The 3,332-nt window shown below is 48.6% G+C and overlaps 1 protein-coding gene across 1 annotated transcript in view; it reads right to left on the bottom strand.

The window, feature by feature from the left end:
- Positions 1 to 1,812: 1,812 nt before the first annotated feature.
- The window catches only part of LOC125045718 (transmembrane protease serine 9-like), a 2,964-nt gene continuing 1,444 nt past the window's right edge, over positions 1,813 to 3,332 (bottom strand). Inside the window, exon 2 of the mRNA XM_047643148.1 lies at positions 1,813 to 3,332. This exon is cut by the window's right edge and continues 918 nt beyond it. Coding sequence (XP_047499104.1) covers positions 1,987 to 3,332 — 1,346 coding nt within the window. The 3' untranslated portion in view covers positions 1,813 to 1,986.

Below are 3,332 nucleotides of genomic sequence, written 5' to 3' on the forward strand. Positions count from 1 at the left end.
GGTCGAGTCTTTTAGATGTTGTGGATAGAATTTTGAAATCATTGTGAGGAGTGAAAGGATGATTTGTGTGTAGGTGCTGGCGGACAGCTGAGGAAGAAGGTCTGCTCAGAGGTAAGCTAGTTCTTATAGATTTACCCATATGTTCAAGTATGTTTTGTTTGAACCTTTGTGTAGGTGATCCAGTTAAAAATCAATGCAATATTTGAACATCGTTCTGAAGGCAGAGGCATTCCCTTAACGAAAGAATTAATATTATAAGAGTTAACAAGAACAATGTTGACACTGATTTGTGCGAACGATTGTTTTAGCATCTCAAGTAATTGTTTACGAATAGTAAAGTTTTCATATCCGAGATACGGTAGTTACATGTACTTAATTTCTTTGGAAGCAATATGGGATTTTGTGGATGGGCATAGTTTATTGTCCAAGAACGATCTAAGTGTTTGTAAAAAAGAAAAAAAAAAAAAAGTCAGGTTATCCATTGTTGTCTTTTTTTTTTTCCTTATTTTTTTTTTTTTTCCGGCCCAAACCGCCCGAAGTGAACGTTTGGCCGCGCGGGGCACCGATCAGCTGATTATCGTCAACAAACTGCCCTTGCCATTGAGACGTCGCGAGAGAGATGAATTGCTTTCCTGGTTGAGACTGTAATAAAGGCTCGAAACCGAATTCACGACTTCTGTATCACACATACATTAAAGACAAAGATAGAAAGGTAAAAAGAAATACAAGTTGCAGTTCAAGCAGATTTACTTTAGAGGCTTTAAGCTGGCGGTTATTTTGTCGGTTTCCAAACGGGCTCGAGGCGAAGCGACCTCCCGTTCACTTGATTTTGCGGCAAAGTCAAGTGAACGATTTGCCCAAGGGAACGCAGGGACTGTCAGATTGGATCCAGGTGGAGCATATGTTAAATGCTCTGTGGATTAGAGTGGTGATACTGTCAATTTTAAGGTTCATGGGTGAGAAAATTAAACAGTTCATTCCCAAACCAGTGAAAGTTGGTTTTCTATAAACCGTTGTAGAATGGCGTCCGTTTTCTTTTGTTTGCTTTTCTTTTCTGTTTCGGATGTAAACTTAATGTTTGGATGTTCATTCGCATAAGGCAGAAATTGTTCAATATGTGATTGCTGTTTGAACAAAAGAAACGTGTCGCCTATATACATTTTGTAGAATATTGGGTTGAAATAATCTGGTCTTGTTTAGGTATGTTTCCCTCTATTATAGATGTCTTCTATTTTTCCACACTGTTTCTGTCCTTTTCTATTTGTTACATTCTGTCACCCAATTATTATTGTTTTTTTTTTTTTGTTTTTTTTTATCTAATAATGTTTTTATGTTCATTATTTCTAGTCTAATGATGGAGATGTAATTCTTCGAAACGTTACGTAATAATAAATATGTTTATTATTCTTTGTAAACCTATATATACATATGATTATATATACACATGCATATGTACATGTGTATATATGTGTGTGTGTATAAGTATGTATACATATGTGAAAGGGAAAATAGCCAAAATATGATTTGAAAATGAGTGTTCCGTTTTGAACTCGTCAAGAGTTCCTCATCAGACGAAGCAAATAACCGAAATGGATCCATTTTGCTTATATGAATATAAACGCTACGTTCATTTTCAATTCATACAGTGGCTGCGTATCCTTTTTATCTTTGATTTATGGTGATCATGTGGCTCCATTAATGATCTCCGTAAAAAAAAATGATTCTACTAACATAGGTTTGTGTAGACTTTGTATTAAACAGTTATCCTTCTGAGTAATCATTAACAGGGATATAAAAGATAATAATCACAAATTTAGGCCCTTAATTCATGTATTTGGTACATATGATACATAATTAAAATTACATCACAGAATCTATGTTGATATATAGCGTCTCTCGTGCAGATTTTCTTTCTCGTGTCGATGCCTGGTTCGCTGTGGTTGTTGGCTGGCAAGTGCATCCTGCGGCAAGCGCCTGCAAGGGATCCTACAGGCCGCAGAATCGGCCGTCCTGCGAGGTGTTCATGATCCACTGGTAGTAGGAGGCGACCCGCGCGGCCTCCTGGAACAGCATGCCGCTGGAGGTGGTGCAGCCGTTGTCCTTGAGCGCGATGCCGGCCAGGTACTGCCTGCCGTTGGTCTCGGCCACGATGGGGCCGCCCTTGTCCGCCCCGCAGAAGCCCTGCTCCTGGAACGGCTGGAAGCAGACGCGGTCGGACGCCAGCCCCGAGCACCAGATGAAGGCGCCGTCCACCTTCTTGAGCTGCGCGCTGTCGGCGGCGCTGGCGGAGAGCCTGCCGTAGCCGGACTGCACGGCGGGCGAGCCGGTGAAGTCGGGGTTGTAGGCCGGCATGCAGGCTGGCTTGATGCCGTCCCAGTTGGTGAGGGACAGAGGAGAGGTGAGCTTGAGGATGGCCAGGTCGCCGCTGGACGCAACGGAGGCCACGTCGCGGTTGACGACGCGAGTCACTTCACTGGTCAGGTCCTGCGCATTAGCCTTGACCTGCAGGTCGGCGACGGATCCTGTGGCGCAGTCGATGGCCGTGAGCACGTTGTAGGTGTTGATGACGGCGCCGCTGCAGAGCTGCTGGCCGGAGCTCTTGGACAGAATGGCCACCGTCCAGGGGTTGTTGTTGATGTGGTCCGTCCCCGCCGCGCGCAGGGGATTGGGCGGGAGGCCGCAGGAGCACAGCAGGGTGGGGTTGGCGGTGGCGGGCGCCGTGGTCGCGACGGTGGTTGTGGTCGTGGACGCCTGATCGGTGGTGGTGGTGGTAGAGGCCGCAGCCGTGTTCGTGGAGGTGGCGGCCGCCGTTGCAGAAGTGGTAGCCTGTGTGGTAGAAGTGGTAGCCTGTGTGTTAGAAGTGGTAGCCTGTGTGGTGGAAGTGGTAGCCTGTGTGGAAGTGGTTGTGGTCGCCGAGTTGTCTCCGCACGACTTGCCATCGCTCTCGATGATGGGGAGCATCCAGTCCAGGAAGCTCGTGACGTCCGTGAAGACTCCAGGCTGGCCAGCGCGGGCGCAGCCGGTGCCGTGGGAGGTGACGCCCGCGAGCACGTACTGTCCGTCGACGTCCACCACCAGAGGCCCTCCGAAGTCCCCGTTGCAGGTGCCCTTCCCTCCCTCGGGTTCTCCGGCGCACAGCGTGGAGGAGGAGCCCGCGGGACAGTCTGCCTCGCTGAGGACGGTGAGTTCGACCTCCCGGAGGACGGGCGACTCGAGTCCGCCCTCGGCCATGAGTCCCCAGCCCGTGGCCACGGCCGTCCTGCCGGAGAAGTCGGCGGAGGGGTCGGGGAGGCACACGGGCTTGACGGGGATGTCTGCGTTGAGGTTGATGG

Source organism: Penaeus chinensis, chromosome 37 (genome assembly GCF_019202785.1).
Source record: "Penaeus chinensis breed Huanghai No. 1 chromosome 37, ASM1920278v2, whole genome shotgun sequence".
NCBI classification, from domain to species: domain Eukaryota; kingdom Metazoa; phylum Arthropoda; class Malacostraca; order Decapoda; family Penaeidae; genus Penaeus; species Penaeus chinensis.